General features: G+C 51.1%; 1 protein-coding gene across 6 annotated transcripts in view; it reads right to left on the bottom strand.

Annotated features, from left to right (window-relative positions):
* Positions 1–367: 367 nt before the first annotated feature.
* Positions 368–14832, bottom strand: part of LOC140108394 (integrin alpha-M-like) — a 70281-nt gene continuing 55816 nt past the window's right edge. Inside the window, exons 13-31 of one of the 6 annotated variants that reach the window (XR_011851051.1) lie at positions 13285–13419; positions 12177–12395; positions 11903–12033; positions 9686–9840; positions 9310–9461; positions 9133–9237; positions 8952–9025; positions 8277–8418; positions 8104–8199; positions 7114–7193; positions 6677–6760; positions 6511–6577; positions 6314–6421; positions 3073–3156; positions 2835–2948; positions 2213–2317; positions 1871–1981; positions 605–1794; positions 368–565 (exon numbers count right to left, since the gene is read on the bottom strand). Coding sequence is in view for 1 of the 6 variants with exons in the window: in XM_072131707.1 (XP_071987808.1) it covers positions 1645–1794; positions 1871–1981; positions 2213–2317; positions 2835–2948; positions 3073–3156; positions 6314–6421; positions 6511–6577; positions 6677–6760; positions 7114–7193; positions 8104–8199; positions 8277–8418; positions 8952–9025; positions 9133–9237; positions 9310–9461; positions 9686–9840; positions 11903–12033; positions 12177–12395; positions 13285–13419 (2112 nt within the window). In the remaining 5 variants the exon portion in view is untranslated. Of the gene's footprint in view, positions 1795–1870; positions 1982–2212; positions 2318–2834; positions 2949–3072; positions 3157–6313; positions 6422–6510; positions 6578–6676; positions 6761–7113; positions 7194–8103; positions 8200–8276; positions 8419–8951; positions 9026–9132; positions 9238–9309; positions 9462–9685; positions 9841–11902; positions 12034–12176; positions 12396–13284; positions 13420–14832 lie in introns of all 6 variants that reach the window. The other 5 variants (XR_011851050.1, XR_011851049.1, XR_011851053.1 and 2 more) reach the window with 5 other exon arrangements.

Here is a 14832-nt window from a genome sequence, read left to right as displayed (position 1 = left end):
TCTCCTGATATCCCCCTTCCCACAGCCCCTCCCCGTGGCCTCCTGATATCCACCTTCCCGCAGCCTCCTCCCCGTGTCATCTCTGATATCCACCTACCCACAGCCTCCTCCCTGTGGCATCCCTATATCCCCCTTCCCGCAGCCTCCTCCCCGTGGCCTCCTGATATCCCCCTTCCCGCAGCCTCCTCCCCGTGTCATCCCTGATATCCCCCTTCCCGCAGCCTCCTCCCCGTGGCCTCCTGATATCCCCCTTCCCGCAGCCCACTCCCCATGGCATCCTGATATCCCCCTTCCTGCAGCCTCCTCCCCATGGCATCCCTATATCCCCCTTCCCGCAGACCCTCTCCGTGTCATCCCTGATATCCTCCTTCCCGCAGCCCACTCCCCATGGCATCCTGATATATCCCCCTTCCTGCAGCCTCCTCCCCATGGCATCCTGATATCCCCCTTCCTGCAGCCTCCTCCCCATGGCATCCTGATATCCCCCTTCCCGCAGCCTCCTCCCCGAGTCATCCTGATATCCACCTTCCTGCAGCCTCCTCCCCGTGTCATCCCTGATATCCCCCTTCCCGCAGCCTCCTCCCCGAGTCATCCTGATATCCACCTTCCTGCAGCCTCCTCCCCATGTCATCCCTGATATCCACCTTCCCGCAGACCCTCCCCGTGTCATCCCTGATATCCACCTTCCTGCAGCCTCCTCCCCATGTCATCCCTGATATCCACCTTCCCGCAGACCCTCCCCCTGTCATCCCTGATATCCACCTTCCTGCAGCCTCCTCCCCATGTCATCCCTGATATCCACCTTCCCGCAGACCCTCCCCGTGTCATCCCTGATATCCACCTTCCTGCAGCCTCCTCCCCATGTCATCCCTGATATCCACCTTCCCGCAGACCCTCCCCGTGTCATCCCTGATATCCCCCTTCCCGCAGACCCTCCCCATGTCATCCCTGATATCCACCTTCCTGCAGCCTCCTCCCCATGTCATCCCTGATATCCACCTTCCCGCAGCTTCCTCCCCATGTCATCCCTGATATCCACCTTCCCGCAGACCCTCCCCGTGGCATCCTGATACCCTCCTGCCCACAGACCCTCCCCGTGGCATCCTTCTACCCTTGTCATCCGGATAGCCCTCTGCCTGCAGCCTCCTCCCTGTGGCATCCCTATATCCCCCTTCCCGCAGCCTCCTCCCCGTGGCCTCCTGATATCCCCCTTCCCGCAGCCTCCTCCCCGTGTCATCCCTGATATCCCCCTTCATGCAGCCTCCTCCCCGAGTCATCCTGATATCCACCTTCCTGCAGCCTCCTCCCCATGTCATCCCTGATATCCACCTTTCCGCAGACCCTCCCCGTGTCATCCCTGATATCCACCTTCCTGCAGCCTCCTCCCCATGTCATCCCTGATATCCACCTTCCCGCAGACCCTCCCACTGTCATCCCTGATATCCACCTTCCTGCAGCCTCCTCCCCATGTCATCCCTGATATCCACCTTCCTGCAGCCTCCTCCCCATGTCATCCCTGATATCCACCTTCCCGCAGCATCCTCCCCATGTCATCCCTGATATCCACCTTCCCGCAGACCCTCCCCGTGGCATCCTGATACCCTCCTGCCCACAGACCCTCCCCGTGGCATCCTTCTACCCTTGTCATCCGGATAGCCCTCTGCCTGCAGCCTCCTCCCCGTGGCACCCTGATCTCCCCCAGATCGCGGGCTTTTCCTCCATCACTGGGATCTCTCCGCTTTCATCTCCTGGACGGTCCAACATCTCCTTATATTGTCTCTTGAAGAATCCAAGCTGTAAGGGAAGGGAGGATGATAGCCGAGCTCTCTCACACTGTGCTGCTGGGGCATGGACTGGAGTCCTCACTCACCTTGTATAGACCGGCAGTGATGAGTGCCAGCAGCAGCAGACCCCCTAGGCTGCTTCCAATAATCAGGGGGTAGTAGTCGTACTCCTGGTAGATCTCCAGGGTGGTCTGAGCCTGGAATGTATAACGATAAAGGTCCATAGTGTCCATAGTGGAATGTATAATGATAAAGGTTCATTGTGTCCATAGTGGAATGTATAATGAGGGACGGTGACTCCATGGGCTCAGTGGTAATGTTAGTGTTTGGGGATTGATGTCTGGGATCTCCTCCATATTGTCGTATAGTAAGGATTCACCATGATAGAAGGAGTTAGTGGTGTGCACTGTCCTTGATGTGTCTTTTACCTGAGCTCGAACAAAACGTGTATCCTGCTCCAAGATGTGCTGGAAGCGCCGACCATCATACACCAGCTCCGCCGAACTCTGGATGGAGAGCATCCACAGTTCTGTCTGACAACAGAAAACAATAGCTTGCTTCAGCAACCTACATGACCCTACAGCACCTTGAGTCATCTATAATATTGTCAAGACAGGAAAGAAGTGCAAGGCCTGCGCTTCCCACAACATCTATCCCTGCCTACTTGCTGGCCCTGTTCTAGATTGCAGATGACAACTCGGTGATGGGCCCTAGTCTGGGTACATGCATGGAACAGTAAAACAGCCAAAGACACAAGACGGGCAATAAAGCCACGTCAAATAAACTGGGGCAAACCCAAAAAGGTGACAAAGTACAGATCAGAAGGTAAAAGAATAGTCTAGGTACAGGCAAAACCACAGCAGCGGGTATAATAATGAGCACCAGCCAGAAGACGTGTCCACACCCATCCGCAGCGGAGAGAAGCTACTAGAACAGTTACGTAAGCAAAGCTCTGCAGTGAAAGCTCTCCCGTGTGAGGAACTACAAGCGGGAGAACTCACACTAATGGCGCAGATCCTGCAGTAGGGACGACAAATGTAGAATATTTACCCGTGGACTCCAGGCCTTGGACACGGCTCCACTGATGGTGAAGGTCACTGACGTCCCGACCCCCATGGCCCTGATGTCACAGGTAACTCTGAGACATGTCCCAATGGAGCAGTTCTGGGGAGAGAGATCATGCTCAGGACTCTTCTGTCTCAGGGAGGTCAAGTGCATTACTTATGGAAATGTCTTTTTCCTGCGACTATATGTATGGAGACAGGAGATCATATCAGTGGATACTTACGAGAAATGGATTTATTTTTACCCTTTCTTCTATGTTCTTGCCTCCTGAAGTTTCCTCCGTATTGGTACAGATGGAAAGCTGAGGCTGAAGAGTGGAAGGAGAAGAGGGTTTTATCTCAGTGGATGCTTGTCCTACTGATGTCTTACTGATGTCTTACGGGTGTCCTACGGGTGTCCTACGGGTGTCGTACGGGTGTCCTACGGGTGTCTTACGGATGTCTTATTGATGTCTTACTGATGTCCTACGGGTGTCTTACTGATGTCCTACGGATGTCTTACTGATGTCTTAGGCTATATTCACACTGCCGTTGCCCGCCCGTACCGTACCGTAGCGTGCAACGGCAGTGTACGGGGAGAGGAGGAGGAGGTGAGCGCAGCTCACCCCCGCCCCTCTCCATAGCAACCTATGGCGCACGGCGCCGTATTACGGGAAAAGATAGGACAGGTCCTATCTTTTTCCCGGGTAGGGAACGGTACGGTGCCGCACGTGTGCTGCACCGTACCGCTCCCGTAGGGTGCCGTGCGCCCATAGGAGTGTATGGGGGACGTATATCGGCCATATATACGTCGGCCGTATATACGTCCCCCATATGTTCGTGTGAATGTAGCCTTACTGGTGTCTTACTGGTGTCTTACTGGTGTCTTACTGGTGTCTTACGGGTGTCTTACGGGTGTCTTACGGGTGTCCTACTGATGTCTTACGGGTGTCTTACGGGTGTCTTACTGATGTCTTACTGATGTCTTACTGATGTCTTACTGATGTCTTACTGATGTCCTACGGATGTCTTACTGATGTCTTACTGATGTCCAACGGGTGTCTTACTGATGTCCTACGGATGTCTTACTGATGTGTTACTGGTGTCTTACGGGTGTCTTACGGGTGTCTTACTGATGTCTTACGGGTGTCTTACGGGTGTCTTACTGATGTCTTACGGGTGTCTTACTGATGTCCAACGGGCGTCTTACTGATGTCTTACTGGTGTCTTACTGGTGTCTTACTGATGTCTTACTGATGTCTTACTGATGTCCAACGGGTGTCTTACTGATGTCCTACGGATGTCTTACTGATGTCTTACTGATGTCCTACGGATGTCTTACTGATGTCTTACTGATGTCCAACGGATGTCTTACTGATGTGTTACTGGTGTCCTACGGATGTCTTACTGATGTCTTACTGATGTCTTACTGATGTCCTACGGATGTCTTACTGATGTCTTACTGATGTCCTACGGATGTCTTACTGATGTGTTACTGGTGTCTTACGGGTGTCTTACTGATGTCTTACGGGTGTCTTACTGATGTCCAACGGGTGTCTTACTGATGTCCTACGGATGTCTTACTGGTGTCTTACTGATGTCTTACTGATGTCCAACGGGTGTCTTACTGATGTCCTACGGATGTCTTACTGATGTCTTACTGGTGTCTTACTGATGTCTTACTGATGTCCTACGGATGTCTTACTGATGTCTTACTGATGTCTTACTGGTGTCTTACTGATGTCTTACTGGTGTCTTACTGGTGTCTTACGGGTGTCTTACGGGTGTCTTAGGCTACATTCACACGAACGTATGGGGGACGTATATACGGCCGACGTATATACGGCCGATATACGTCCCCCATACACTCCTATGAGCGCACGGCACCCTACGGGAGCGGTACGGTGCAGCACACGTGCGGCACCGTACCGTTCCGTACCCGGGAAAAAGATAGGACATGTCCTATCTTTTCCCGTAATACGGGGCCGTGCGCTATAGGTTGCTATGGAGAGGGGCGGGGGTGAGCTGCGCTCACCTCCTCCTCCTCTCCCCGTACACTGCCGTTGCCCGCTACGGTACGGTACGGGCGGGCAACGGCAGTGTGAATATAGCCTTACTGGTGTCTTACGGGTGTCTTACGGGTGTCTTACTGATGTCCAACGGGTGTCTTACTGATGTCCTACGGATGTCTTACTGGTGTCTTACTGATGTCTTACTGATGTCTTACTGATGTCCTACTGATGTCTTACTGATGTCTTACTGATGTCTTACTGATGTCTTACTGATGTCCTATGGATGTGAATGCAGTTGGAATCCTGGAAAGAAACCAATCTGCTGTCTTTGGCCAGTGACATCCACTATATTCCGTCTGTCTGATATGTCCATTAGGTTTAGGCTACATTCACACGAACGTATGGGGGACGTATATACGGCCGACGTATATACGGCCGATATACGTCCCCCATACACTCCTATGAGCGCACGGCACCCTACGGGAGCGGTACGGTGCAGCACACGTGCGGCACCGTACCGTTCCGTACCCGGGAAAAAGATAGGACATGTCCTATCTTTTCCCATAATACGGGGCCGTGCGCTATAGGTTGCTATGGAGAGGGGCGTGGGTGAGCTGCGCTCACCTCCTCCTCCTCTCCCCGTGCACTGCCGTTGCCCGCTACGGTACGGTAGGGGCGGGCAACGGCAGTGTGAATGTAGCCTTAGGGTTTGCAAGGGTGAGACCAAGGCCGCGTCTCCATTAGCTCTTCATTCATTGTGAGCCAAAACCAAGAGAACACACAAAACAGGTAGAAGTCTTTCCAGCGACTCCACAGAGGGGTAATGGGAAGACTGGCACCTGTCGGGTTGGACCACTCAGGGTTTTGCTCACAATAACAGAAGGAAATAACTGAAGACCTAACGGAGTAAGTCGATGTCAGAAGATTTGTGGGAAGGTTGGTTGATGGGGTTTATATAGGTTACAGTGAGCGTTGGTAAGAGAGGACTTTGGGTCCAGACTCGCTCTAATCCCTATCATTACATTGTTGTAGGGATTAGATTATATCTTCAGGTGACATCTCTTCTAGTGAATGGGACAGGATGGGATGTACGTGGATTTTGTGAACTTGCAATTACACGAGGGGAGAGGGTAAGTATCTGACTTATAAAAACACAGTGCAGCACACTTCCATACCAGAGGAGCTGACACCACAGTCCGAGACCGATCCAACAAGTCCCACTTTAAACAATAAAGAAAGGAGTATAGAAGCTCCGGTCAGAGTTTTTTTAATACACCTTTCTTTATTGTTTAAAGTGTCTAACTTGTGTGCAAAGCATTCACCAATCTGATCTGACATCCTGCCAAGCACTCATCCATAAAGTGGCCAAGACGCCTTTCACTATCTTTCGTGGCACTATCATTCGTGGCACGTTGGTCTCATACATTCAGTGGCCGCTCTATAAAATCGCGATGCGGAGGAGCAGATTCTCTACCTGTGAGCTTGAGATGTCTGGTTTCTCCCAAACTGAAGTATTCCCCAGTTTGTGAGGGATTAAAAAGATGATGGAAAGAGGGATCTGCCGCTGGTCCAGATTGATGACCTGCCAGAGAGAGCAGTTAAGTCTCCTCTGATTTCTTGCATGACTGATGACCCATGTGGACAGCAGCACCTTTATGTGAGTGTTCTCACCTTGTACATGTGTCTGATTCTGGAGTCTGGGGAAGAAAAGTTGTGGTACTTGCTACTTTCTTCAAGTCTGAAAGATTCAGAGACCTGGTGTTAAAGCGCAACGCAGATCGGAAAGTGGTGCAAAGTGGATACTTTGCTTGGATATTTCACCTCACAACTTGCTCACCGGGTAACGGTCACATAGAATGAGTAGAGCACGCTAACGCTAGCCGAGGAGGTCATGTGTGGATTGGAAGGTCCTCTGTTATCACTGTGGAGAGAGGAGAAATGTCACCCCACGCACACACATCTCTGATCCTTAGACCCCCACCTGGAAGACAATACAATGCAGATTGGCAGCCAAAAGACCTCGAGGAACCAAGTTCCTGAAGGTTTCCCACAAACCCTTTCCAAGATGCTTGGATGCTGCTGTACCGTGTGATGGGTGCTAAGACATCTGAACATGTTGTGTAACTTCTACTTCATCCTCTGATATTTATGGATAAAGCTGTTCTAGGATTGGCACCCCGTATATATCCTAGAATTGGGTGATTCTACTGAATATTTGTAGCTGCCTGCCCTTTTCAGGGCGCGCTCTGCTGTGCCATTGTGGTTGTTTCTTACCTGGTTACACTCACTGTTAGCGTCAACATGGTTTGTAGCTCAGCCATTGGCGCTACATGAAAACTGACCAGGAAGACGACCTACAAGAAGCAGAAGTGATGATGACGAAGCAGTAACTCGCACATCGCTCACATTGTTGGGGCTTATGCAGAATAATGTAATGCTGACCCCCACCCTGTCACAACTATGAATCATACCATGCAACCGGACATCACAGCCATGGTCCCTCTAAGAACCTACAGAAATGACTATAAATTATAATTCCTTTATTTATATAGCACACACAGATTATGTAACGCTGCCCAGAGCTTGTCACATCCGTCCCCATGGGGCTCACAATCTTCTCAAGATCGAAATTCAACACACAGAGCCACAAAAGATGTTCATGGGCATCTGTGTTGAAAATGTGAGGAAGAGCGTGTGCTCTGCAGGTATGAACTGGTGCAAAGCTATAAGAACCTGATGCCCACTGTCCCATATAAATCCTGAACCTTGGCTCTGCCTAGAAGGGAGAAGCTGCAGAGCCCCCTAAGTTATTTCTTACATAAAACACCTGAACTCCACCTGGATCGGGCTGTATGACCAGCGCAAGAAGGCAAAAATTGAGATGTTATGGGATCAGTGTGAGCAAAGCGAGAGAGCCCCTTGTAATGCTTTCCCACGTGTGTCATTGTATGGCCTCCTCTCACCGGTCAGACGGATTATGTGACCTTCTGGAGCAGATAAGTGAAAATTACTAGGAGATCATCTTGTTATGTTATTGTGCCTGATTGGACAGTGAATTAGAAGATGTTAGAGAATTATAGAGAAGTGATGAGAACACTTCTGGGTTATATCTGGAAACTACATTTTCGGTTTGTGGGACAACGTGTAGTAGGAAGCCCAAAATATCTAACAGATACACAGATACGCAGAGCATGGAGACCCTTTACCTATTGTGCCCTCTGATAAAGGAAGCCTTAGTGTCTCCTCACATCCTGCTCTCCTTACCGTAGTGTTGGATCTCAGCAGAGGTCTATTGACTCCACAGCTCACCACCCGCTGGTTCTCTTCTGTAGAACATGTGATTGTCACACGCTTGTTGCTCTAGAAAACAACAAAAGGAGTTGGTCCTCGCTGTCAGAGTTCCTTGGGTAAAGTCCAGCTAAGAGAACTAGACGTACCTCAGCAAGGGTCACCTTGCGATAAGAGAGGCCCAAGGGGAATGGAATAAGAACACGAGTGTTATAGGAATCGTCCCCCAGGTTCTTCACTCCGACGGTTACGTTGACATCATGAAATAATCCAACCACCAGCTTTGTGAGACTGTCGTGACACCAGAGGAACAGAAACTGTAACAGGAAACTCCCAAGACCACCAGGAAAAAGCTGCAAGCCGCATCCAGCCACTAGCTGGGTTAACAAATGAAGATACCCTTAATATCCAAGATGAGTCTGCCCCAATCTAGATCTATTTGGCTTGTCTGTTTAGAGTTGACTTCACCTGTTCTATCTTGTATCTAATCCTTTAGGTTTTCTTTTCATCTTTCTAGTGTCTGGATTGATCTGTTTCACATACATCCCCCCTTATTTGCCAGGCTAAGCGTCCCACGTGTGTGTCCAGCTAGCTCATCGAGGGCAACCCACCACCAGCTTAATGTCCAATGTTTGTACACCCCAAAAACTGAGTGATGTGCCTCTTCACTTCATTTTGCTACCCTCGAGGGAAGGAGACGGTTCTCTTACTGAAACCAGTGGGATATGAGACAATAGAGCCTTGGAATGAGTCTTTGATGATTGAGGAAATGCTGAGGGGGCACATACCCTTTATAACCCTTAAAACCTTAGGTCCCCCCTTACTTGCTGAATGTAAGATTCACTCGCAGATCATCTTGACATTCGCTGTCACCGCCGCAGTTCTTTTCAAATAAGATCTACAAAGAAAAAGTGTCACCTGAGATTGTTGGCCACCAGAGATGGATACTACCTAATTGTGGCTTCCCCTATGGAAACCTGTCAAGGTTAGCTGTGGCGCCCTCACCTCTCCTATGTGATTCGTCTGTGAATCCTGACTCAGGACAGGATTGCCAGTCACGGAATAATTTAGAGCAACTTGAAGAGGAGTCAAAGAGTCATCTACACACTCCTGGTGGGAAAGAGCATTGGATCTGTGACATGTTCATGGCACAAGGATTTACAAGGCTGAGGAGCAACTTACAGGTAGAGCGATCGAGTGATTCCGGCAGTTGTCCCCTTCTTGTAGTGTCAATGATTGCTCGAAGGATCGGCCGGCGCTGGAGAAGACGGCTCGTGTGTTAGCACGCCCAGCATCCAGACGAACGTTGTACGTCAACTGACCAAAGCTCACACCTGACAAAAGGAAGATCATATCAGGAAGTACGGATCCATTAGTGGGGTGATCGTCATTGTCACATCCAGCACCACGATCTGTACTAAACATCCCGCAATGTAGATAAGTGGACTCATGACTGTGACCCTTTTGTTTTGGCGCACAGGACACCTCGGGCTGGCCCTGGATCATGTGTCCTCCACCCTTGGTGCCTTCATGATGAGGCTTTATTATGTTCACTCACCAGAAATGCCTTGGCTTCTTATGTGGACGGTAAAACACACGGTCATTGTGCTCATCACTCCGGGCCTGTGATGCTCTGAACATTCATAGAGAGTGCGGGAAATCTCACTAGGATCAAACGTCATTGAAAACCGGACACCCAGGACTGGACGGGACCTGGGAAGAAGATGTTACGATGGCTCTTAGCCATTCTGAGGGGAGAACAATCCAATGTATTCAGAAACATTTACATATTTACTCTTTGTTTCATGCAGGAAATTGGGAAGATCAAAAAACTTATTATTATTATTTTTGCTCATTGATGTGCACTCCCCCAGTAATGTGTACTCTGCCCCCAGTAATGTTCCCTCTGCCCCCTAGTAATGTGCCCTCTGCCCCCCAGTAATGTACCCTCTGGCCCCCCAGTAATGTATCCTCTGTCCCCCCAGTAATGTGCCCTCTGCCCCTAGTAATGTTCCCTCTGCCCCCCAGTAATGTGCCCTCTGCCCCCCAGTAATGCACCCTCTTTCCCCCCAAGTAATGTGCCCTCTGCCCCCAGTAATGTGCCCTCTGCCCCCAGTAATGTGCCCTCTGCCCCCCAGTAATGTACCCTCTGCCCCCCAGTAATGTGCCATCTTTCTCCCCAGTAATGTGCCCTCTGCTCCCCCCAGTAATGTGCCTTCTGCCCCCCTGTAATGTGCCTTCTGCCCCCCCAGTAATATGCCTTCTGCCCCCCAGTAATGTGCCCTCTGCCTCCCCAGTAATGTGCTCTCTGCCCCCCAGTAATGTGCCCTCTGCCCCCCCAGTAATGTGCCCTCTGCCCCCCAGTAATGTGCACTCTGCCCCCAGTAATGTGCACTCTGCCCCCAGTAATGTGCACTCTGCCCCCCAGTAATGTGCACTCTGCCTCCCCAGTAATGTGCCCTCTGCCCCCAGTAATGTACCCTCTACCCCCCCGTTAATGTGCCCTCTGTCCCCCAGTAATGTGCCCTCTGCCCCCCCAGTAATGTGCTCACTGCCCCCCTGTAATGTGCACTCTGCCCCTGGCGATGAGTATTCCGCCCTCTTCCATTGTCTTGTTGGAAGGTTCGGCCCAGTTTGAGGTCCAGAGCATCTGGAAGAGGTTCTCATCCAGGATCTCTCTTTACTTGGCCGCATTCATCTCTCCTTCCATTACACCCAGTGGTCCTGCCCCCCCATAGCCTGATGCTACCCCATTATGTGTCTCTGCTGGGATTGTATTTGGCAGGTGATGAGTGGCACCGGATTTTCTTCACACATACCACACATTAACACCAAAAAGTCCAATCTTTGCTTTATTAGACCAGAAAATCTTCTAATAGTCTTCATGTGTTTTGCACCCTGTATGCGGCTTTCATATGTCTTGGACTGAGGAGAAGCCTCCAGACTCTGCCATAAAGCCCCAACTGCTGGAGGCTGCAGTGATAGGTGACTCCCATCTCCCTCCTGCATCTCTGGAGTTAAGCCTCCGGGATCTTGGGGTTCTTCTTTACCTCTCTCGCCATGGCTCTTCTCTCACGATTGCTTAGTTCGGCTGGATGGCCGGGTCGAGGAAGAGTTGTGGTTGTCCCAAACTTCTTCCATTTAAGGATTATGGAGGCCACTGTGCTCTTAGGAACCTTGAGAGCTGCAGAAATTTTTTTGTAACCTTAGCCAGATCTGTGCATTGCCACAATTCTGTCTCTGAGCTCCCTGGGCAGTTCCTATGACCTTATGATCCTCATGTGCTGTGACCTGCACTGTGCGCTGTAAGGTCTTATATAGACAGGTGTGGCCTTTTTTAAACAAATTGGCAGAGTGTACATTAATGAGCAAAAAGAATTTTGGTCTTACCAATTGACTGCAATGAAGCAAAGAGGGAAAACTTTAAAGTGGTCTGAATACTTTCTGTACACACCGTATGTGGAAGCTTTGATAACAGATGATTATCCCATAACAAAATGGCGGTTTCCAACCATGCTTCATTACCCCAAATTGAGCCTCCTTCCCAAATCCTTGGATGCAGACAGTGGCTTCATGGGCTTTTGTGGACCTCTGATGGTTTTAGATTTTTAGCTGTGCCGTGGATCAGTAATGATGGAAAATTCCCATTAAAAGGGCCGTTTGTATCCCCCCATTTTATCTTCTGTGATATAATGATTCCCTTTCCTAACACTAAACAGAACATGAGAAGCGGGAAAGAACTGGGAGAGCTAAAATATAAGACACAAGTACTTACCTCAGTATGATAGCTTGACCTTCACCGCCAACAAGTAGGTCTGGTAGGTTGTCCCCTGTCATGTCTACATTACCAGCCACTGATCTCCCAAAGTACATGATCTTTCTACTGACGTGACGACCAGGTATCCGCTGCGTAAGAAAGAGAGACCATAACAGGCAGACTTATCAAGGTCTACACAAGTCTTCTTCACCAGGGCTCCTCCATGTGTGAGACCTACTGACCTCACTCCACCTGAGGTACAAGGCTCTCAGGTCTCTCGGCCTTTACTCACCTGTACGTAGGGGGCTTTGAAACTGCCCTGGTGCCCATAGAAGATGTATACAGCACCTTGATTGTTATCCTCACAGGGGGCACCCACAGCCAGATCAGGAGCCCCATCTCCCGTCAGGTCCGGAAGGATTGAGATGGCAGAACCAAAATGGCCCCCGGCCTGGCTGCTGTCACCCTGGAGCGTCCAGGGACATGTGAAGGAGATATGAGAGTCCACCACCTAAGACACAAGGCAAAGATGAGTTTGAGCTGGAGGCCAAGTCTGCTCATGGATGAGAGGGACACGCGGGTAGCGGCGGCTTCCAAACTTATTCTATGTTTATGAAAGTTGTAGGAATTGATGACTGTAGATGGGGATCTCACAGAGGATGTTTTACTGAATTTGTCTGAGGTTTTATTTAGTTTTGTTACCATTTTTTGACATGCAAAATTTCATTTTACTTAGTCGATATTCCCTGGTAGGAGAAAACAATAAATGAAGAAATAAATGAAGGAAATAATGCTTCCATCAGGAATCCCCTCAGAGCCCAGGAGCCAGGGCAACCATTTGTGTTTCTTGGTGGCTGCATGGGTAATATGGGGAGCAGCATCTCTAATCCCGACCATTACAGGATTGTATCTATAATGGGCGCCTGAACCCTGCACGTAGACTGGATGTCTTTAAAGGAAACCTACCATTTAGAATGGTAGGGGTAAGCTGTAAGTACCGAGCACCAGCTCAGGGTGAGCTCAGGATGAGCTGGTGCTGGTACTTACTTTCGTTAGTGTTATAAACCACGATATCGCGGTTTTAACACTTTTTAAACTTTAGAGCAGAAGAGGCTTCAGCGCTGCGTGCACATGATCGTGCGCGCGCCTACATAAGAAATAGCGTAGCGCCAAAGCCTCTTCTGCTCTAAAGCTTAAAAAGTGTTAAAACCGCGATACCGCGGTTTATAACACTAACGAAAGTAAGTACCGGCACCAGCTCACCCTGAGCTGGTGCTCGGTACTTACAGCTTACCCCTACCATTCTAAATGGTAGGTTTCCTTTAAAGAAGGAAACCTAGGACTTGATATCTGTATATCACAGGTCACATTATCTTCTTCTACGTTACTTAATGACTTACCTCTTTAATGGGGCACAAATATACAAGGCCACCGGAAGCGTCAGCAGAAAAATGTGTGGGAGCCCCAACCAGAAGGAGAAACCGTGAAGAATTCACATGGAGCAAATTGAGTACAGAACCAAAATACGACCCTATCTGAAAGGAAAAACAAGTGACACTTACAAGGTGCTTAAGAGTTATCTGTTGCCTCTCCAGTATCCTCCATCTCGCCATGCCTCTCCTGTCTTCTCCACCTCGCCACACCTCTTCTATCACCTCCACTTCCCCCTGACTCTCCTGTCTCCTCAGCTTCTCCTGGTTCCTCCGCCTTGCCCCGCCTCTTCCATCACTTCCGCTTCCCCTTGACACTCCCATCTCCTCCGTCTTGGCCTGCCTGTCCTGTCACCTCTGCCTCTCCCATCTCCGACGCCCTCCTCTCCTGTCTCCATTGCCTTTCCCGTCTCCTCTGCCTCGCCCTGCCTCTCCTGTCTCCACTGCCTCGCCCCGACACTCCCGTCTACTCCGCCTCTCCTGTCTCTTCTGCTTTTGTCTGCATTTCTTGTTTCCCCTATCTCACCCGTCTCCTTTACTGTTTTCATCTCCTTGCCCCGCTTCTCCCGTCTCCTCTGCCTCTCCTGTTTTCTCTGACTTCACTTGCCTCTCCCGTCTTCTCCGCCTCCTCCCACCTCTCCATTCTCCTTTGTCTCCCCCTGACTCTCACGTCTTCTCTCACCTTAGCCTGCCTCTCCAATCTCCCTGCCTCTCTCTTCCCCCTGCTCCGACTCTGAACGTCATCTCCGCCTCTCCCTTCTCCTCTGTCTCTACCGACTCTCATGTCTTCTCCGCCTTGGCCTGCCTCTCCCATTTCTTCTCCTTGTGGCCAGCCTGTCCTGCCCCCCCCACCTCTCTCAGCCTTGCCTCTCCCATCACCTCGGCCCATTTCCTCCACCTCACCTCTCCCATCTTCCCCCCTTGCTTAAGCCCGTTTCCTCCACCTTGCCTCTCCTGTCTCCCCCGCCTTGGCCCGTTTCCTCTTATCGACCTGGCTCTCCCGTCTCCTCCTCCTTGGCCTGCCTCTCCCGTCTCCCCTGCCTCGGCCTGCCTCTACCGTTTCCCCTGCCTCGGCCTGCCTCTCCAGTCTCCCCTGCCTCGGCCTGCCTCTCCAGTCTCCCCCGCCTCGGCCTGCCTCTCCAGTCTCCCCCGCCTTGGCCTGCCTCTTCCGTCTCCCCCGCCTTGGCCTGCCTCTTCCGTCTCCCCCGCCTCGGCCCGCCTCTTCCGTCTCCCCCGCTTCGACCCGTCTCTTCCGTCTCCCCCGCTTCGACCCGTCTCTTCCGTCTCCCCCGCTTCGACCCGTCTCTTCCGTCTCCCCCGCTTCGACCCGTCTCTTCCGTCTCCCCCGCTTCGACCCGTCTCTTCCGTCTCCCCCGCTTCGACCCGTCTCTTCCGTCTCCTCCGCTTCGACCCGTCTCTTCCGTCTCCTCCGCCTTGGCCCGTCTCTGCCGTCTCCTCCACATCTCCTGTCTCCGCGCCTTGGCCCGTCTCTGTCGTCTCCTCCGCCTCTCCCGTCTC

This window comes from Engystomops pustulosus, unplaced genomic scaffold (assembly GCF_040894005.1).
Source record: "Engystomops pustulosus unplaced genomic scaffold, aEngPut4.maternal MAT_SCAFFOLD_124, whole genome shotgun sequence".
NCBI classification, from domain to species: Eukaryota; Metazoa; Chordata; class Amphibia; order Anura; family Leptodactylidae; genus Engystomops; species Engystomops pustulosus.
This window is presented reverse-complemented; position numbering and strand designations above follow the sequence as displayed.